Below are 20114 nucleotides of genomic sequence, written 5' to 3' on the forward strand. Positions count from 1 at the left end.
TGTCGGGGGCCTGGGTATCCGAATCTAGTGTGTGCTGATTGACTCCAGCCATGTCTCCTAAGCAACCAAATTGGCCCGTTACTAAGGAGGATAGAGTCACATGGGGTAACCTCCTCGTAGTCATGATTAGTGGTTCTCGCTCTCAATGGGGCTCATGGTAAGTTGTGCATAAATCGCAGAGAATAGCATGAGCCTCCACTTGCGGAGTCTCTGCGGTGTCATGGACAACGAATAACGTGATAAGATGAGTGGATTGAGTGGATTGTCTCCAAAAGCAGAGGCAACTGGGACTTGTCCTCCGCCACTCTGATTGAGGTGAGTAACCGTGCCACCATGAGGACCAACTAAGTAGTGGGAATTGGGCATTCCAGATTGGGAGAAAAGGGGATAATAAATAATAATAATAATACAAAAATAAAATAATAAAACCTGTCACAGTCTCTGTGAGTCCGCCAGTTTGTTCTGTTTGTTTTGGTGTTCTTTCCCTTGTGTGTTTCAGGTGCCGCCAGCATGCGCCTCACACCAGCAGAACGAAATGACTATGTCAGTAACAGAATTGTTGGCTGTCAGACTGGCCTAGGGTGAGTGGCGCCACTGGTTAGAGCTAGTGTTAATTTTGTTAACGGAAACTATGACGAAATATGTTCGTCAATGACCTTTTTTCCATGACTAAGATGAGACGATAACGAGACGGCACCGACGTCATTAAACACTAACTGTGACTATATCAACATGCAATATTGCTGATGAAAAAAGACGAGACTAAAATGTAGTTTAAAAAATAAAATCTCTCTTAATTTCTGTTGGGGAGAATAAAGAGGAGACAAAATATTATAGTCTGTTTTTTTTCTGAATTACTATATATATATATATATATATATATATATGACTGACCATCAGGAGAACCGGGCGGGCCGGTGTGATGGCCGCGAAACGTGCCGAATGGGCTGCGATAAGCTAAAAACGAATTGCCTACAAAAACATACCTCAAAAGGGTGTCTGCAGTAATATGCCTGCATAACCTGTATAAAGTACCACCTAGTTTTGATAGTGTCGAGTTTTCTTTTTCTGGATACTCAGGGTTGGTGTTAAGTTAAAATCATGGTGATATCTCGATGTTTCACCTGTCTAAACGTGACAAAAATATTACTAAAATGTCAACAGTTTTCATTGACTAAATCTAGACAAAAATACTGAGGGTTTTCTTTGACTAAAATAAGACTAAAATGCTCAGACTTTTAGTCAACTAAAACTGAATAAGCTTGACTAAATATGATTAAAAACTAACAAGGACATTTGACACAGGACTAAGACTAAGACTAAATTTAAAAAATGCTGACAAAATTAACACTAGTTAGAGCAGGGGTGGGCAACTATTTTGGTAAAGGGGCCCACATCGGGCTGTAAGTAGTGCATGGGGGGGCCACATTGTATTACTTTTGAGATACAATGTTCTGCATTGATTTGTTTTTTGTATCTTTTAAGCCCAAAAATAGTTGTGTACTCCATTCTCTGAAGTGTATCTGTGACTAGTGAGACTATTCTGCAATGGCCTAAAGTATTATATTGCTCTACAAAGATAGATACTTTTCTATCAGACATTAAAAATAATAAAATAAAGGCAGAGATTATACATTTATTTTGCCATCTCTAATTCCCTGTTAATTTATTATTAAATTTAACAATCTCTATAATAGGGGTCTGTTTTAATAAATAAAACAATTTATTTATAGAACTATTAATGTTTGTCGCAAAGCAGCAAGTTTACTTATTTTGTTTCTAAAACATTACCCGTTTACATGCTAAAAGAGTCATGATGCGGGTCTCCTCGGTGGATTGACTTTCAGCACACAACTGAATAACACAGACTGCAGAAATATGATAAATATTTACTGCAAGAGTTAGATTAACATACAGTTGCGAAGGGACTTCAACGTTTTTAAATTGCACAAATAAAAAATACATATACATATTTGTCTCTGGCTTGCTTTTGCTTGCATGTCAATGATGCCGAGATCTACTTTTATATTTAATTTAATCACTGAGAAGGTTTACCAAAATTAGTAGCACCAAACATCACAAGCAGCCTCAAGAATGGACAGAGTAGCCATATACCACTTTTCCTTGAGCAGAATATTGCACTACAGATCGCTAAGTTTGTTCAAAGGAGAAAGTGAGATGTGCATGGTTTCCAGATTGCACAAAATAAGTATAACTTTAGGCGTAATATTTCCAATTTGCTCAAGTATAAATCTCAAACTGGGGGTTTTTCGTCTCTTATCTGGCAACCCTGAGCATGTTATATGCTTGTGGAGACGCGTTAGGTCCCAATGCAAGTTAACTGAAATATCCAATGAAAAAACGGAAAAACACTTTTACGATAAATGAGCCGCAGGCCACATTAAACCTTGTGGAGGGCCTGATCTGGCCTGTGGGCCGTATGTTGCCCATGTCTGGGTTAGAGGGTTCGAGGGTACATAAGATCTTAGAATATATTCACGGAACTAAGAGATCTAATTCCAGACATGCTCGTTGGTCACTTTATTTTACCGCTTTCCATGGGAGCCCTGACCGTTTCCATGGGAATGCTGATCATGCCAACCTTCAGCAGGCTGAAGGCACCAGTCTCATGTTTGTTTCCTGCTTACTTAAACCCCACTCTGTCTCATGTTTGTTGCTAGATTGTTGTTATGTGTGCTGCTTAATTCACCTCGCTCTCTCTGCCTTAGTCAGTCCTGTCACGTGTACTCTGTGTCAGTTACCAGTCTCTGTCTGTGTGCACGGTTTGCAGTTACCTTCCTATCTGCTTCTTCTCTCGCCTTGATGCTTCACCTGAGGATTCCTCACTGGTTTTCCCTCTATACTGCCACAACGCACACACGCCTACGAACACACTCTCCATCTCCACGCTGCAGTCGGTGCCGGGTTCCTCTCTGCATATCACCCCCGTTTGAATCTTCCTTTCTCTTCAGCTTTGTTTACATTTGTTTTAACAAATTCTTTGAACTGTGCCTCTGTGCCTGGATCTCTTGTCTCATTTGTGAAAAATGGAGCACAAGTCGCATAGTTTGCCATTCAATTTGACACAAATCATTATCAAAGGACAAAGATTATTTACTCTAGCCATCAGTGGATGATATATAGTGTGTATACGTATCTTTCATATAGCCCACATATGTTACAAGTTACAAGTATGCATTTTTGTGGTTTGACAGCTTGAATTAAACCTATTCAAAGCTACATACAAATAAAATGCATAACAAACATTGCCATTTGTAATCAATCAGTTTGTGCAGTTACACCAATTTCATACACTAACCTGCAAACTCATCAACGTCACTTTGTTAAATCTTTAAGAAGTACAAAAATCTTTGTAACTTTTGTGTGTATGTTGACTAGATTAACAACTTTGGACTGCCACCTGCACTGCATCAACACATCCTTCAGTACAAAGTACAGTAAGTGTTATATCACCCCATTGTGGTCTCCCAAAGCTGTTACGCCAGACTACATAAAACAGAACGCAAACTGAGTGAATGTGAAAGCACGGAAATAAAGCTTCTAATTTAAATGTCGGCTTATGTAAATATATCGATGCCTAAATCAAATAACGTGTCAATCGAAAATCAATATTTTATGGCATGCCAATATTCTTCATATACAGTATATAATATTATTTCAGAACAATATGTGTAGCCCAAGTAATGTAATTAATGGACTTATCTGAAAATCAGTAACTGTAATCGAATGATATGAATTTAAAATATAATGTGTTACACTACATGACTAGAAAAGTAATTACATTACAGTAACTAATAACATTGTATTCAGATTACACATTACACTGCTTATTAGCTATATATCCAAAATATCCCTTACTGTGATGATGAGGCCTTTCTCCTGGAAGAATTTGACCAGGGGGATGGTATTCTGTTTGAAATTAGTCAAGCGTCGATCGATGGCTTTAGGGTTGTCATCTGGGCGACCCTGCTGCTCTGCACGCTTCTCCAGCCGCTCCTTCAGACGCTGATTCGAGCAGGCCAAAAACACCACCAGGTCTGGTGTACAGATCTACAAAGACAGAGAGACTCTGATCAAGAGACTTGATATAATTCTCATTTCAAGTTCATATTGATTGTCACCTTCTGGCAGTCAAGTTCAAAGTGACTTATACCTGAAGAAGGGATCTGTGAAGATGTCGCTATTAAGTGCCACCCTGAGGTCATATGGCTTAAGCATCTTCAAATAAGATTTCCAGTTGAAGGAACATTTGGCCCTTGAATGAGACTGGATGTGCATGAGGGGCAAATAAATCATACTTCAATGTCTTACTCATAATGTTCACATATGAAACCAAAAGAATTAAACAGACTGAGGCTTCAAAGCAATGTCACTTTGTTTTTTCTTGGATTTACTATGTGAAGAACCTGTCCTTCAGCTAACCAACATGAAAATAGAAAATTAAAAAGCAATACTTTAAATGTTTTAATTAACATATTTGACTTTATCTTTTGTTAATGTGACAAAGAGGCAGCAGAACTAAATTGATCTTAACAAAATTGTGACCATGAAGGGCAGATATTTGACCTGAAATTAACTGTCATGCTTGTAACAAGTTGCCTGCTGGGAATGCTTTTGTGAATGGGTCCTTAAATTGCAATCCACAAAAAAAAAAAAAAAAAAAAAATGTCAGTTCAAAACAGCCTGAACGCTTGTCACAAAACAGCAAATCATGCTGATTATCTCAACAGTAGCATGGCAGGCGAAATGTCAGTGAAAAGCTTAGACAGTGATGTGAATTTTTGCTATTTAAGAACTGCTCATTTGTTTCTGCCTTTCACGGCTGCTAAACACCTTCTTACTGCCATTGGTCCACATCATCAGCAGGTGTGACCTGAAGCTCCACCTACTTTGAGGCCAACAGCTAATTCTGTTTACGTTGTTCAGTCAGTTAAGATCAGTCAACATCAACACAGTGGCATATAGTTATTATTGAGTTGGTGCAAATTTACCAACTTCTGTATGATTGTTTGCGTAGATATTTTCCAAGCATATGTCATGCAATTTTGTTGTTGTTGTTTAATTACTCTACAAAAGGAATCAAATCTACTTAAATACTCTGATACTCTAATATCCAGACAGGGTGGTGACATTGGATGTGTCCCTATTGGATAAAATTAGAATAAAAACGGGTGCTATGCCTCAGAGAAAATGTCTGTCATGTTGTTTTAAAGGAAACTGCTCCTAAAAAACCCCTGAGAGCCCCTGCCAGTTAAACCCCCTGATGTGTCGCACACGGGACAGACTTGCCATCTACTTAACCGTAATCATCACCCTCTGAGATATATTCCTGTCTTCTGCTTTCTCACTTGCCTCTCTGGAGTATTAGCCTTTTGCTAATCTTCAAAATCTATTAATAGTGTTCTGTTATTTTTTCCTTTTTCTTCTCATTTACACTTGTTTTTAAATCTCCTCGTTCATTGCAGTCAATCATTATCATATTTCTGTAAATTACCTTCCTTTTTAATTATTTTATTTTCATGTTAGATTCACCCTGTGACATTTACTTTCCCCCATTTTAAAGGTGAAGTACTTTCTCCTATCCCTATGTAGTATAGATGGACAATTGTAGGCAGATTTTTCCACAAAATGTAAACACTGTGCATCTGTGGCATTATCAAAATATTGCTTTGTTTTTTTGAGCATTCAGACCAACCTAACACCACAATATTGGCACAACCAATGGCATCAGTTTGAGGCTGGACTATCTGTTTGTTCGACCGATGGCAAGAACAATTATTTTCTTTTATTACTTTTGGTGAAGCTACAGTGACAAAGAAATTGCACACTTCAGTTTTAATTGTTGTATTTTTGTGTTAGATTAACTATGTGACATTTGCTTGCCAATTTAAGGTAAGCAGTGCTGACATCTTGCTAGCTCATGGAGTAATTCAAGCATTACAACCTCAGTTGAACCAGTACACTACATACCAAGTGCACTCAGACAACAGTTCGCTCAGTAACCTCAAGCTCATAACACTACACTAGCAGAGGCCCTTTAGTGCCAACAAAGGGGGAAAAATCATCATGAGCACATAATATTTTCTTAATTTGACAGTTAAGGCCACTAACAACAACAAAGTCAACAGAAAGACACTGCCATCCAACATCATTGTGTTACTAAAATGTATGTTCTACACACATTATACTGTGTAAGTTGACATGAACATGCTTGATACTATGGGTTATTTGTTAAGTAATTGTGAGCAACTTATACAGTGCAATTCCCTGCTTTAGTTGGACACAAAGAGTACCCTAAGGGCCCGTCCCAAATGGCAAACTTGATGTGGACTTGAGGTCTTGTGGCCTTCATATGCGCGTTCCCGCGAAGTCTACGAAACCATAGGGTGTCCCATTTGACATTTTAGCTCTCCAAGGGATGCTCGAGATCGCCACCTTTGCACCCTCAATGCGCCCTTTGGCTGAGCCCACATCAGTGCGGGCTCCACAATGGACTATTACCCAACAATCACCGCTACTGTACCTCGGTCTAATAGTACTATTTGTGTGTTAATAAGTGCGTTCCTTTACCCTATCTATCAATGCCATGACTTTTTCAAATAATAATTTTTAAAACTGCATGTATATAACAACATAATTTAAAAAATGCATCATCTGATTGAAGTCTTGATATTCGTCCCAAATGCACACTTTTACCACTGATGCCCCATCATGGACTTGCTGACTAGAGCCCCATTGGTCAGCACTCGCTCCACAAGGGCAGACAGGAAACTGTAAGTGCTTGCAAATGCAAAACTTGCTACTATGAAGCTAGGATATTGTGGTTGCCAGGGCATTGCTTTGTGGTTGCTTAGGTGTTCTGTGAGGTTGTTAGTATGTTGATATGCAGTTTCTAGTAGATTAGGTGGCTGGAACATGATTGCTTTCTGGTTCAAGTCAAAAGACATTCCCAAGTCTCTTCTGGTTCTTGGATAACTCTCTAGAATTTATATCACAAGTCCAGTCACATTAATAGGGTTTAGGGTTGGATTAGGGCTGCCAACCATCCCGTATAATACGTAATCGTCCCGTATTTAAGGGAACAAAATTGCATTCCTTGTGAATTTCAGACAAGATGCTGTTTGTCCCATAATTTAGCATCTCACACCCAAACTGCTGACAAACCGGGAAAAACTGACCTGAAACACATCTTTTTGCTTGAGTTGTGTGAGACATCAGCTGTTGCTACATTACACGAATGCCACACTTGACAGAAGGGCCGGGGGAAATATAAATGACAATTAGCATGTTTTCTGTCACGTTTTCTGTCAGAAGCAGGAGAATTTTGTCAAACATACTGTATAGCATTCTAGTGCATGATGATTGTTTCTCACCATTCTGATTCCAAAACACCAGTATACGCACCTATTCAAGACGTCCCGTTACATTGCATTGCATATGTCAGTGCTCGTTTTTGGAGACTCAGCTAAATGATGGTGAGAAAAACTGCAACACTTAGTACAAATGTACAGGACAGTTTAAATCAAATGCTAAATGTGAGATTCAATATGAATAAGACCCAGTTAAAAGTAAAGATTGATAGAAATTTGGTTCTTCTTGGTCTTTGTATTGTAGCAGTTTTCATTTGAAAAAGTCCCATTTAGAGTTGCAATGTCCCATATTTGGCTGGTAGAAATTTTGCAACCCTGGACAGTTCAATACTGATGGTTTGGGGTTTGTTCAAACGATTAATAGTTATGCTTGCCTTAGCAATTACAAGCAGTTCCACAGAATAATTACATATTTAGTCCATGTGGTTCCATAGCCTTTCTGTTTTGTAAGGAAATACCATTTTCTTTTTTCATTTTCATTTCATTTTCAACCTTTTCTGTTCAAGTCTAAAAAGACCCTGTAGAGTACATTATATGTTTAGCACACGTCTCTTTTGATTATAAACTTGAACATTGTCATAGGCTTCTTTTAATACTGAATACAAGCTTTTATAATTATGTTTCATCTGGAAAGGGTGGCACTATAGATCAGTGGTGGCACTTTTCTTCTTTTACAGTAGATTTAAAGTAAAATAATTATTTATTTTTTGGGAAAAATTGGATAATAGGAATACTTACATATTGTATGTGTTTGAAACAAATACAGAATCCTGGATTATATTCAGATCTTTTTTTTTATTAATTACATGAATGTAATTAAATAATCCCATAGGCTTCTATTGTAAATGTGGCAACATATATCTAGGGGTCAGGATGTCACAGAGACATGGGGATGGTCTCTTTTGACTAGGGGCAGTAAGCAACCAACTATCAAACATTTAGTAATGCCCTAGAAACCACCTAGTAACACCCTTGCAAGTCCAAGTAACCACCCAAACACCCTGACATTGCATAATTATAAACAAACAAACACACACACACACACACACACACACACACACACACACACACACACACATATATATATATATATATATATATATATACATACATATATATATATATATATATATATATATATACTGTATATATATGTGTGTGTGTGATTAATATTATTTATTTTTACTTATTTATTAATTAATCGTTGTGGAGAATCCAAAGGCATTCTGACAAAATACAAAATTAATATTAGTTTTTAACTTTTTTAAACAAAAAAATGGCCCAAACAGCTCCGGAGGGGTACAATTACTTAGTACTTACAATGTCATTACAGTGTAACAAGAATAATACATTGTCAGGTGTGACCACATATACTTAAGATTATATTCAGTATCTTACGAGCTAAATTCAGTGTCCACAATGTTATTAACATATGAAATATCAACAGTCTCTATTGAATGCAGTCGCTCTCGTGCTCTGCTTAACACATATATTGATTTCCCTGAGTCAGCATGTGCCACCTTCTCCAGTGCTGACATTCTGGAATAATATTTAGTTGACATTTAACCAGACTGGGGAGACTGTGTCTCTCAGCTTTGCTCACAGTCAAGGTATTTGGTAATCCTGTAATGATCACTGTTAAAGCTGTTGTTTGATCCTCTCTCGTTCTGCACTCGCCATATAATTGGTTTCAAAATCCCTTCATTGCTGCTGCTCATCACTATTCTGCGAGAGTCAAAGCTAATTCAGTTACTGAATTTAGCTCTGGTAGCACCGCTTTTGTTTGCTTGGTCACCAAACACACAATCTAGGGCCTGTTGAAACCCTTTCCCTATCATTTTCAACACACACAATAACAAGTCTTATTATTTTTAATCTCATCTCCAGTATTGGTAAATTTGTTGGTTTCTCCTTTGATATGGCTTCATTGTATTCTCTGGTTTCATTAAAGGTGAGATTTCTCACACCCTTTATTTTTGCTCCATAATGATTCCTCAAAGCTTGGTTGCTATCAGGAACACATGAAAACACTTGTTTCTCTGTTTTCTTCTTCAATGTAATGAGTTCAGTGTGACATATTTCTGGCTTTGAAAACTAAAATCTTATTTACTCTGTCATGTTACTTTGTGCCAGAGTGCACTGTAAAAAGGCAATTTGGGCAGTTGCAGCACTGCAAAAATGTCCCATCTTATTCAACTTAAGTTTAACTGCTGCCTTAAAGTTTAAAGTAAAATCAATGTGACTTAACAAATCATTTCAACTCATTATTTTACATCTAGTCTTAAAAATAGGTTGATTTATCCAACTTTGAGGCAGCTATTGAAGTAGATTGGTTTTTTTTACAGTGAGGGTGATCTCATTTATATTCAAAGATGTTTGTACGTAAAGTGTACAAGTTCATAAATTTAAATTGGATAGGATATAGAGGCAATGTCAATGTATTGTTAGCACCAATGTGAACTCTTTTACATGTGTACAATTTTAGAGATGTACCAATCTTTGCAAATCCACCAACATTGTCAGAACTAAATCACACATTTGTGACGGTAATTGAGTCCCATTGTATGACCCTGACTTATCATTAAATGATGGAGAAAGTTTCTCCAAGAAAGTCATTTTATATGGCTGAAATATTTATAAATGACATCCAAATGGGACTAGTAAAAGTTGTAATTTGCACTTTCAATATGGCTGAATTTAATAATCATCAAAGCTTAATAGTAACAAAATACAAGCGCAACACTATCCCCTTTCACACATGCAACCAGGAAAATTATCATTGGGTTGCCTTTACTGGTAAATGTACCACATATGCTATTCACACATGCAACGACTTTCCATCTTTGTTCACTTTTGATAGTTCCTTTCACACATCAGCACCAAATGCCATTAAACTCTGTGATGTAATTTGCTGGAAAAGACATCTACACGGCTATGCCGGAAATGAAGGCTTCTTGTTTGAAAACATGGTGGGGTATTATTTTGTATCTGAATTCTGAATGTATGTGGACAGTAATCTTGGTGATGTTTACCATTTTTGGCAAATGTTTACAGTTATGCAGTTGCTCCAGACTCAACGACATGGTATGTGATGTCTTCAAATAAGACAAAATATTTTATAAAAAATGCTGTCGCTAGCAACCGAGGGTGGAGATGCTATCTGCAGCTGAAAAGCACAGCAATGTTCATGAATATCGCTACAAAGAGGTCTGTGCGTTCCCGAAGGAGGCTGGTGATTTTATCGTACGTAACAGAATTACTTATCTGTGTACGGATATGACGTCAACACGCATGGGCGAATGACGTATGTATGCAATTTCCTACAAAATGTATCCGACAGCTCTAAAATATAAATCTTTATTATAGGTTTATCAAAGCTGCATTCATCACAAGACACAAGTACATGGGCAGAGACACGTATGTGAGCATTTGAAAACAGCCGGCTGTGATCAAACAGTGCACGGATAGCGAATTTAGTCAGATCTCGGTAATGGTGGTTTTTGTAGCATCGGTGGATATTAAAATATTGAACTGAAAAGAGATTCTGTCACACAGTCCTAGCTAATCGTGGCTGCACCCTGCAGTTTGTAAAGCACTGTGCTGGACATATATCTTTGGCATTTCGTTTTAGTTTATTTAGCATCTCGTGCAGGAGCGCTGTGTTTTGTAGATGCCATATAAATTTGACTTCTTGAAGTGAATTTTGAATAAAAATTTGATTACAAATGATCGCGTGGGTGTCAGAATCGAGATTGTGCTCTTTTAACAATTAATCGTGCAGCTTGAATATATATATATATATATATATATATATATATATATATATATATATATATATATATATATATATATACATATATAGTAAATACAATAAAATTTACTTTTTTGAATTCTATGAATTAAATGTGCCTAGTAACATAATATGAATGATTCATAAAATTTGTATATCTCTAAAGTTGTTCATGTGTAAAAGAGTTTACATTTTAGATGCTGTCTACATTTTACAATTCTGTGTCTATCCAAACATAAGATTATGTGAACCACACTTTACATAAGAATATCTACAAATACTGCAGGTATTGCTATTTTAAGGAGCTTTTTCTACCTGATATAACTCTTAAAAATGACTTTCATTGATTTAAAATAATACTGGTATTAAATAATATTTTTGACTTGAATAAAACCAGTTTTTATTTTAAATAAAATTTATTTTATGCTATCTGACAAAACAGTGTGTGATAAATTGGCCTGGAAACAGCAGTGAACATTCTGGAATGAGAACCGCATAATAAACGGCAACTGCTGCTGTGCTGCACGACTGCTGTCTGCTCTCCCAGAAGGCTTTGTGAGTTGTAGCCTAGCACATAGAAAATCTGGAATTTTTTTATTTATTTTTTTTGGCATGCCTTCACTCATAAATCCTCTCACTGATTGTGCCCGGCACCTCCGGAAAAGCGGAGGCAGAGAGAGCGAGGAGGCACACATGGGATGCTGCTGCCTGAATCTGGGTTCCTTTTAAACTGTCACAGCCAGCAAACAGTAAACTAATTAACGAAACAGTGCAGCCAGCACCATTGCACATTCACTGTTGCTATACACAGGAACGTGTAATAATTGAGCTCAGATCATGTAAACAGGGTGGAAAATGTATTTTTTTGTTCATTTGTCACACTACAGGACCATTTGAAATAAATTAGTGAAGGAAAAAATGCGATTGCAGCATAAGTGTGTAATTTTTTTCCATTGTTAAAATACTTTTCTATATCCAGGCTTAATATGCAGAGACAATATGAAATCAATTTGTATATTGATTTCTTCAAAAAATGTAAACGCTGTTGCTGTGATGTATCACTCTGTAAAGTCTGTGATGCTCCAAACAGAAATACAAAAATAATGACTGTTTCCAAACAGGTTTCTTAAACACTCACCCTATCAGACATTGGTTGGAGAACAGCTAAGCCCCGTTCACAATGCGGGCTAGACTTTACGATCCGTGTCGCTGGTGGGCGTTCCTACTGCTGCCGCCGCTCTAACGTTATTGGTGGACTGTACAACTGGCCATAGTAATATTTGCAATGCTGTTTACAGATGATACTTCCGATAAAACTAAGATTTCATACTAATTTGACAAGGAATCAGTTATTTTGTCTCTAAAAATGCACATTCTGCAGGGAAGAGTGTTTTATATATATTTTGCAGCAGTGCTTAATGCATCACATCATTAAGCAAGACGAACGTTATATCAATATATGAATCAAACTCACTCAGAATGCCGACACGGTTTTCCACACATCATTTTATTATATCTATGCATGTGGTTACAGACAACTTATATTGAACAGTGAAATCGCTCACAGAATCTTTTAACTTCTCAGTCTTGCCTGCACTCGAGTCGACTCCAGTATCTCTCATTGGTAGTCACTCGCGATTGTCGCTCGTCATTTGTATAAAGTTGAAATTTTCTCAACTTGTCTTGTAGCTCTCCATGGCAATCTCTGTTGCTAATGAACGGAGTTCCTGTTCTCTCATTAAAAATTAAAGGAATGGTGCCGTTGTCTAACGCGATGTCACTGCCAGTGTGAATGGGGCTATAGTTTTACTATAGTCCACTTAGAAATGGCTTACTTATAGCTGTTCTACATATTAAGCTGAGATAGAATGTATTTTAACATAAAAAATTCCACACAACACCTTCAAACAAGCGCACGTCATTGCTACTAAGCAACAGGATTTCTTGTCAAAGGCCAATCTGAGACATCTTACAGGTTACCCGCCACAGTGACTGGTAGATAAGGCAAAATTACCCACCACTGCAGACAAATAGCCTCATTTGGCTGATGGCAGGTGTTAATTCCCCCACCAACCAACTCATTTTTTGTCTGCCAGGCAGACATTTATGTTCTGAATTTAAAAATAATCTGAATACAAACCATTATTCTGTATTTATTTGAAATGTGACTTCATCAATTAATTTCTGAGATAAGCAGACAGTGTTTCAAATCTATTTTCTAACCGCAAAAAGTGCGCTCCTGACAGCTGCCTGCCTACGTAAAAGCACCTCTTAGATAATTGGTATGAACTGAGGAAGGCTAAGAACAACTGCGAGGGAGGAAGAGAGAGAGATGGAAGTATCTCTGATTCTCACAACTCATTAAATTTTACTGCTCATGTAGCCTGAACTGGGTGATCACATTATCTGCAGGCTGGAAACCACACAATGTGACATTTGCAGGTCGTGACTTCTGCCATTTCAAAATTCAGACTTACAATCTTGTTTTTAATGTAAAAATTAAAGGTTAATTTGGGACAGGCAGTAAGTGCTGCAAGAGCAAACTCGTAGCTGAACTTTGTGTGGATCTCAACTGGTGGGTCATGACATGAAATGGGTCATACTTCTGGGCCACGAACAGATGGGGAAAAAACAATACTAAATTTGAATAATAAAATGTATATAATATAAATAAAATATTAACAAAACCACTTAAGGTAAATGAAAATACAACAGACTACATTAAATACAGGTTCAATCGCAATATGGAAAAATATGGTTTGTGCCGACCACAATTTGTGCAGGGCATTATTGATCGCCACGAGCATATAACCATCAAAATTTAAGACATTTAGTATCCAAACGGTCTATAAAGACTATAAAGACCATTCATGCTGTTTCTGAATGTACAGTACATGTACCCTGACTAGGCATGTCATATAATACTGTATAGGTATATTGATTATTATACCACAGGTCTGTTGAATGCTTGATTCTGATTGGTTGACGGACATTCTAAGGTGTGCAATTATTTTTCAAGTAAATGCACGGCTATGAGGTAGTTTCACTTCGCCAAATTATTTCAGTTATTTCAAAGAGCCCTACAGGCTACCACAACAAAATAACCATTTAAAACAAAGACATTGGGTAAGTAAATCAGATAAGAATGACAATGTCTATAATATCCTAAATGTATTTAAATTTCGATTGAAAAGGGTCCTTGGTGTCCTTTTGCTCTCTCTTTCACTCTCGTCTCACCCACACACACACCATACATGCTACCACAGCAAAATAACTATATAAACAAAGACATTTGTTAAAGTAAATCAGTTAAGAACGTCAAACAATATCTATGATATCCTACATTTATTTCAATTTCGGTTGAAAAGCTCCCTCATCTCCACCACATTTACACACGCTCACACATAGACATTGAGACTCACAAATAGAGCCGCACCCTCCTTGACTTGATCAATACAACAGTTTCTATTATCCGAAATAACTTTTAATATGTGAAACCTTTTATGTTTCAATGTATTTGACCCTAATCAGCCTCACATAGCTATAATGGAAAGTACCGCACTACCCCTCTCCCTCTCTTTCGCTCGTGCACACACATGCTACCTTGTTACTCCATTGCAAAAAAGCTGTTGCTAGTTCTAAAGTGATGTTTTCAAACTAGCAACGGAGGTTTGAACTGTATCAAAGATAGATACACTTGATCAATACAACAGTTTCTGTAATATCTTTGGGGAAACCCTCACACTCCCTCTCCACTCTCTTAAGCTCTCTCATACACACATGGACACACATGCATATACGCATTATGCACATACTTACTCAGGAATGAAAAATAGAACCATCATGTCAGTCACCGACATCTCAGTAGGGTTGAAAGCAGTTGTTAAGGTTTACATCAGAAATATGGCAACACTCGCAGCTGCTGAGAAGTGCTTAAAATTACATCTTGGCATTTTGAATCTATGTTATTTCTGACGAGAGCTGCAACAAATAAAGGTAATCCCACAGGTGATCTCTCTCAGTTTCTGAGCTTTTCTCTTTCGATCCCTCCAAAAAAAAACAACTCATACACAAACACACGTGCACAGTAAGTGCACCAATAAAGCAGCGCAAGCCTCTCTGTTCTCCGTTGCAAGTTCTAAAGTGACATTTTCGAACTAGAAACAAAGATTTGAGCTGCATCAGAGCAAGACACTGAATCCGTGGCAGAAGAAAGTAGGTCCACTCACAAGAGCATTTTAGGGATGAAAAACAGAAAATGTCTTGAGACAAAACCCTGAAAGGTGTCTTAAAGTTTTGTAACTGTGGTATAAGATAAATAATTGATTCTGGTTCATTTAATTATTGAAAAATAATGAACACCCAAGGTGGTAATGTGGTCACGACACTCAGTGGAGTGACTGTTGCACCTCGGGTATACATTATTTTTCAAAAATTCAATGGTCCATCATCAGTTATTCCTTACTTGATCGGAACATTATTTTATCGATATATATTTGAGACATCGATATGTTAACATTAGCTGACATTTAAATTAGAAGAAGAAAGAAGAAATGTGCATATCGTTCTATTCACTCAGCTGTTTATTGTCTGGCTTAAAAGCATTGGGAGACCACAAGGGGGTGATATAACAGTTACTGAAGCAGATCGTAAAGCACAGGTATCACAGCATGGGACCAGTATTGTAGAGCGCCTTGCACAGGATGCATATACACAAAAAGGTTTTTGTACTTAAGAATGAATAAAGTGACGTTGGTGAGTTTTCAGGTTAATGTATGAAACTGCGCAAACTAAATGTTAAGAAAAAGATTATGCAATTTCTCTGTATGTAACTCTGAAGAGGTTTCAATCAAGCTGTCAAAATACTTGTAAGTGAAAATACATTGTGTAGGCTACATAAAAGATGCATATGCACAATATATCATCCAGTGATGGCTAGAGTAAATAATCTTTGTCCTTTGATAATGATTTGGGTCAAATCTCTGGAGGCTGCTCAAAGATTGGCAGCGCTACAGAGCTTAATTCGCATAGTAGCGATTTTTGAGCAGCCTCCAGAGATGTTGAGTCCGTGCTTTGTTTGTACCGTCATAGAATATATTTAATTAGAATTTGTAATTTTTGGTTAGCGATCCCCTTTAATTTACCCATTCCACTCTCACTTCACTAAAGTTGTGTTGATAAATATGTTTGAAAAGACAAAGACAATTGTGCAACGAGTAGCCCTATTTATATCTAAAAAAAATACAGATTTAATGATAATCATTGGGAAAATCTTCCAATTATCGATGCGTGAAAACCATTAATCCCAAGCCTAACCCCGACATCAACCCCATTCTGAAGAATTACTGACAAGCGGCAACCCCCATAATTGTGTTCACATTAACAATAGTGAGTATGATTTGGTATGATTTCACAAAAAAATTATTTTTTTACTCCACATAAAATGTACGTTTAGGGTTGGGGTTTGGGTTAGGCGTTAATAAAATATGTATTCCTGTTGACTGTATTTCATCATTTACAACTAAAAATACAACTTTCTTTTTGTGAAACTTTTTAAATATTTCACCTGATCAACACTTCCAGCTCCAGCCATTGGGGGTAGTGGTTCAATGTTCGGTAAGCACAGATCGAATTGAGCAGCAGACCTTTCAAGCTACTGTTGCCGAATTCAAAGTTTGATCAGTATGAATAATTTTGGTTGTGCAATTCATGATAATAACCAAAATTGTTTCCCTTTAACAAAAATTAAAACATCAAAATGTCCTTAATTAAATTGAATGTTTAATTAAGGACATTTTGATGTTTTAATTTTTGTTAAAGGGAAACAATTGTGGTAGGGTGTTATGACACCTTTTGATGTCCGATGTAAAATCTGGGTCCTGAAGCAAAACCAGTTGAGAAACATTGCTGTATATGGTCAGTGAGTCAGACATAATGCCAAACGTACTATCTGCTAATGCTGGAATGTGTGGAAGGAAGTGTGTGAGAGAGAACTAATTAGCCATGATGACACTTAAAGGAGTAGGCTGTCATTTGGAGAAGAATGTGCACTGAGACTTGCAATTGAAAACTGCCAACTAATTTCCTCTCAGCGAGGTTGACATTAGTACATATTTGACAGGCCTATAGGCATTAATATGCAGTACACCTGTCAGAGGCATTGCATCAATCACATCGAAATTGCGATGAATAATGCCAAAAGGCTCCTGTCAATAACACTGTTATCTAATAGATCATTTAAAGTGTATCGTTGAGATCTGCATATGTTACCTGGTCTAATCACGGGTGTGAATCAACAGGATGTAAAATATTTGATCACAACTCTAAATTCTCACTAAAGTCACACATACAGCGATTTGCATCGGCAAAGCAACTGTGAGTCATTTAATTCCAGCCTGATTTCATGAAATTAACGTGACCTTGGCAAAATCTTTGCAATCCAAAATGACATGCTGTATTACACATTTGGCTGCAGTTTCCCAGTGAAATTTCCAGCAGGGGGTGCTGAAACTGAGTGAAATTATGTTGTAATAAGACAGGGTTTTAAGTGAATATTAGATGGAGGTTTTAATGAGTAAAATGCACTTCCCTAACCTAAAACTTTATCCTATACCTAACCAATAGTGTCCTAAAAGATAAATGAGAGGTAAACATAGCAGACATCTTCACCCTAAACCAACACCTTAACCTAACTAATAGTGTTCTTTACGCAAATGCGACAGAAAAAGTACATTTTCTGAAGCAACCACATAATTTCATGTCGCTACTGTGACACTTTCGTGAGATTTTGTGCTTGACTGGACTTAAACCGTGGTCTTCCTAGTTCAAAGTCCAACATTCTGTCTATCAGAAGTGTGTAAATGTAGGTTTTTCAATTATACATTAGAATAAAAATGGTTCGATATCATAACATGGCAGCATGTGAGTAATAGAGCGAAAAATAACTATTTATAAAGTCATAATCAGCTGTTGTACTTGTGATTGGTGTGAAATTGAATAAGACACACAGTTGTTGTAGAGCCTCTGATGTTCATCATGCATACTCAACTACAGTAAACAACTAGTAAACTACTGAGCCCATTAGATATTTGGGTTTCACCAACTGGTCACTGAGTCCCTTTTAAAAGCTGATGAACATGTCTGTAGTGTAAAAACAGTAACAACCGTTCAGCCTCCACAACAGTATCATCCACTTATGCAATTACCAACTTGACAGTAAGAATCTGGCCCATTAGATGTGCCAAATCTGACATGTTATTTTGTGTCTTCGTTTCTGCCTTGCTTTTAAACACAGCTAAACAGGAACACTGTGACAAGCAAGATTAAATGGCTTCCTGTGATATGGGAGGTTTTTGTACGTATGGAAAATAAAGTGACAAGATTTAGATATTTAAAAAAAAAAAAAAAAGAGTTGGTGCTTTCCCGTGAAAAATGTGCTATGCGGTTGCTAAGGAGACCCTCTTCCTAGGGTGGGTGCTTACTGGCCCAAGTCAAAAGAGCCCACCCCAAGTCTCTATGATATTCTGGTCCCTAGATATAAAGATTTATATTCCCTGTAAATGTATGTGATTTTTTTAATGCTACTTTTATTGTCTTAACAAGCCATACGATTTGAGGTATCATTCATGTCTGCAGCACAAATGGTGTGGGATGAGCTACATCCCAATGGTTTGGGGTTTGTTGAAATCCCTAACTTTAAGTAAGAGAAATAATAGAAGTGATGTTTGCCTTAGCAAACACGACAAATAAAATCCACTCACCTGGTCCTCAAAAGAGAGAGCCTGTGCCACATCTCGAGGGAAGCCGTCTATAACTATTCCACTGGCATCTGGAATCTTCATGATCTTCTGCTTAATCTCGGTTATGGTTGTTTCCTAATGAGGGTAAATAAATATACTCAGTCAGATTGAAATAATACACACCCATAAAGATTTTTTTTTTACATCTCTGATACCAATTTAAATACTCATCAGCGTGTAGTCAGACTCGATTACTACAATATAATTAGAGTGTGCAATGATAAACTGGTTTCCATTCCAAATATGGTAAACCTCATTTCTGTAAGCAATTTGGTCTCCATAGGACAAGTACATGCAGGGTAAATGTGCTTTGTAATTCTGGGCTGTTTTTAACTGCACACTAAATCAGTTTAGAGGAAAGGCTGAGGCATGATGTCTCAAATGAGTTGGGCTTCAAGGGCAATCTTTCCGTAATTCACTGGAGACTTTCAGATCGTTCACTGAATTTCTGAGAGTACAGAATATCCCTGTCAGAATTCTCTATGCTTTTACCATAATGGAAGAGGATGTGCTTGAAAAGGAAATCATCAAACACGCTAAAAATTGCACTTGGTGACTAATATATCAAACTTCACATTTTAGGCGATTTTGAGTGTAATTGAGGAATGCAGGGGCATGTTAGGATAACTTTATTGTTCAGTGCTCGAGGGGGAAATTGTTCAAGCATAGCAAATCTAATGATGTGAATGGGATCATATACGGCAGAGATCTGGAGTCAGTACAAGACAGCTCTAAAAATAAAGTCGTTTGTCCCCCTGTTTGGAAAGTAATTCATACACTCAAACACTCTTTTTACTGCAGGTTAGCTGGAGCGATCCAGGCAGTGTTCAATGCAGAGGACATCTTCATAATACATGGAGACACTCTTCCCAACCATAGAAACACAATGCTTGCTCCACATGCAAAACCTGGACATGCAAGACTGGTGTACCTAGTTTGCAAAGCTGTTTGTAGTTTGATAAATCTAATGATACATTTAATGTGACTTCAGAGATAATGAACAGGAATTAATCAGTTCTGATCCAGAACAATCCAGCAGCAATGGCAAATAATTTGGACCGGTGCTGGTGCCACAGAGAGAGTGACATTTACGGGTAGCTGTCCGTCCTATGTGTGTGTTTGTGTCTTTTGGTT

The 20114-nt window shown here is 37.3% G+C and overlaps 1 protein-coding gene across 1 annotated transcript in view; it reads right to left on the reverse strand.

The window, feature by feature from the left end:
* ak5 (adenylate kinase 5) overlaps positions 1-20114 on the reverse strand; it is a 113991-nt gene that overhangs the window by 82427 nt on the left and 11450 nt on the right. The window contains exons 5-6 of the mRNA XM_052134509.1: positions 18942-19055; positions 3880-4071 (exon numbers count right to left, since the gene is read on the reverse strand). Of these exons, the coding sequence (XP_051990469.1) occupies positions 3880-4071; positions 18942-19055 (306 nt within the window). The remainder of the gene's footprint in view (positions 1-3879; positions 4072-18941; positions 19056-20114) is intronic.

Source organism: Xyrauchen texanus, chromosome 9 (genome assembly GCF_025860055.1).
Source record: "Xyrauchen texanus isolate HMW12.3.18 chromosome 9, RBS_HiC_50CHRs, whole genome shotgun sequence".
In the NCBI taxonomy this organism is placed as follows: Eukaryota; Metazoa; Chordata; class Actinopteri; order Cypriniformes; family Catostomidae; genus Xyrauchen; species Xyrauchen texanus.